The 2,544-nt window shown below is 21.4% G+C and overlaps 1 protein-coding gene across 1 annotated transcript; it reads right to left on the reverse strand.

Moving 5' to 3' along the window:
* Positions 1-290: 290 nt before the first annotated feature.
* On the reverse strand, positions 291-630 carry LOC18013952 (putative defensin-like protein 270). The gene is made up of 2 exons (XM_006418457.1): positions 558-630; positions 291-439 (listed from the first exon to the last, which is right to left on the reverse strand). Exons 1-2 carry the CDS (start codon positions 628-630, stop codon positions 291-293), a joined length of 222 nt encoding a protein of 73 aa, XP_006418520.1.
* Between the last annotated feature and the right edge of the window lie 1,914 nt (positions 631-2,544).

Genomic DNA, 2,544 nt, shown 5'->3' on the forward strand with positions numbered 1-2,544 from the left:
ATTTATATAAACAACTACACACGTATATTAAATATAGAATTAAGAAGAGAAATATTTTATATTGTCTTTAATATTTAATATTGCATATATATGTAATAGAAAATAAAAATTATACAATTCTGCATCTATCGATTTAGATAGATAATTTATATATCAATTTTCTGGATTTTAATCCATCCTAAAACATGTATACGTAATACTTAAAAGTATAATATTGTGTAAATATATTTTATTGAAAAAGTTTTGTTTGAGGCATAAAATATACTTTCAGTTAAATTAGGTTATAATTCTTAGATACAACAACAAACACGAGCGCTTCCATAAGGTTCACACAAAACAGTTTTAAATGGTGGTTTGTTCACTGCACACCTATCGTAACAATCTTGTTTCTTTTGACATGGTCCTTTGAATTCACAATCGCTTAAATTATCCAGTATTTCTGTTTCTTATAAACAATTATACATGTTTTAGTAATGAAATGATATATATATATATATATATATATATATATATATATTATGGAAAACATGCTAAACATCATGAAAAAAACAACTTACGAGTGGATTGAACATTAACAATCAAAGTAATTATGAGAAGTAGAACAACAAAATGAAATTTCGAGGACGTCATCTTTTATTAAAATTTTCTACAACCTAAAGTACTATGAAATATTTTGTAAAATACTAAGTGCATAAACTAAGAGCTGGTGGTTCTTTTATAGATGAATTGTTTAGGTTAATACCATTTAAAAAAAAATAATAATCCTAAAATTATTTGATTTAAGATTTTGTTGACCTTTAACTATATGTGTCGTATAGTCATTTAACCGTATATTCTTACCAATATAAACAATTCATGTAACTTTTTTGACAGCTAAACATTCCTATTCTTGTGTGTATGTTTGAATTTTATCATCATCGACATATGCTAACATTTTTATTCTAATTTAATCATTAAACTCCTTATATTTATTAGTATATATATATATATATATTATATGTTGACTGGGATTATATTACTATATAAACAAGTATTTGGTGAGTATAAACAATACAACCAGCTCTATACATTTACCATTTATATAGCAAAATTAATTTCAGTCAATATACTTATAATTTATTAAATTTAATGATTAAACGAGGATAATGTTAGCATATTATCATTCTGAGAAGATATGTTAACAAAACATGTAAATTCATGAATGTTTATCTTCTCTAACCTTATGACATGATAGTTGTTTAGTTCAAGAATATTGTTGGGATCAGTTTTAGGAATAAAATCTATCAAATATTTGTTTTAATTGCAACAACAAAGCAAGTTTGTTTACTAATGAAATCTCTTTCACAAAAGCTTACTAAATAATTATTTATTGAGCAAATTAATATCAGTCAATATATATCTATATTAACAAAATTGAAAAGATAATAATTAAATAATAAATTGTTAAAAAATGTTAGGATATTATCATATTATGCTGATTGTTTGAATGCTTCTATGGGTAAGAATGCACGTATTAGTATCAGTATACACGTGTATCTAAGATAAAACAAATCTTAAATCAAACAATTTTGGTGGTATCTTCAAATTCTTTTCAAAATTATGCTTTTTTGGTGTAAGCCAACCACGTAAAATAAATATAAGAGCATATCTTTATAATAGGTCAGATTGATGATCTTTTTATTATTTGCAATTCTACTATATGAAAAGAATACTCATCGATTTACATAAAACTCATAATCCTGTAGGTTTTAATTTCGGCAAAGTCTTAACTACAACAATATGTTACAAAACTTCTGTTTCTTTTCTATGTTGCAAAAAAAAAAAAACATCTGTTTCTTTTCTTAAATTCTTTTTTCTAAATCTATTGTATCAAATGATTTTTTTTTTCATAAAAACAAATCTGATTTAAGAAATTTCTCAAAATATCAGAAAGTATGAATCAAATACTATCCTATCCTATTACTAATAAAAGTTGAAGTTAAATGACTCTAAAACCACACAGGATTAAAAAAGACAATTTTATTGGTTCACATCAATATTCAAAATTAAGAAAATTTTTAAAAATTAATATTATTGTTAATTAAAATATAAATGTTAATAATATATATATATAAAAGAATAAGAGAATTATGTATAAAATTTTCATTAACAACAAAAACCTAAAATATCATCAAATCAAGAATATTTCTTAAACAAAATACCAATTTAATTATATATAAAATAATATGCAATTAATTAAGAAAGAAATGTAAATTTTAATATTGTTTTTCGGTTTTCTTTAAAAATTAATATAAAAACAAAAATTTAAAATAAGAAATATTTTTTTTATTAGAAAAGAAACATATACTAATTTTTTCGTATCAATACCATTTTTATTAAATACTAATAGATTATTTGTTATTTTTTAGTTATCTTTTTAATATTACAATATACTAACCTACAAGCATTAGAAATTTAAAAATATTTCTACGAGTTAAACTTATAAAAAAATTAAAATAATATTTACTATAACATAAACACATATATTAATATAATATTTATTAT

The sequence above is a fragment of the Eutrema salsugineum genome, unplaced genomic scaffold (genome assembly GCF_000478725.1).
Source record: "Eutrema salsugineum unplaced genomic scaffold, Eutsalg1_0 scaffold_4, whole genome shotgun sequence".
Classification (NCBI taxonomy): Eukaryota; Viridiplantae; Streptophyta; class Magnoliopsida; order Brassicales; family Brassicaceae; genus Eutrema; species Eutrema salsugineum.

Excerpts from the sequence above, each read along its gene's own strand:
- LOC18013952 (XM_006418457.1), bottom strand. The coding sequence starts at position 630 with ATGACGTCCTCGAAATTTCATTTTGTTGTTCTACTTCTCATAATTACT. Across the intron at positions 440-557 it reads TGTTAATGTTCAATCCACTC|AAATACTGGATAATTTAAGC; the intron begins GTAAGTTGTTTT and ends TATAAGAAACAG.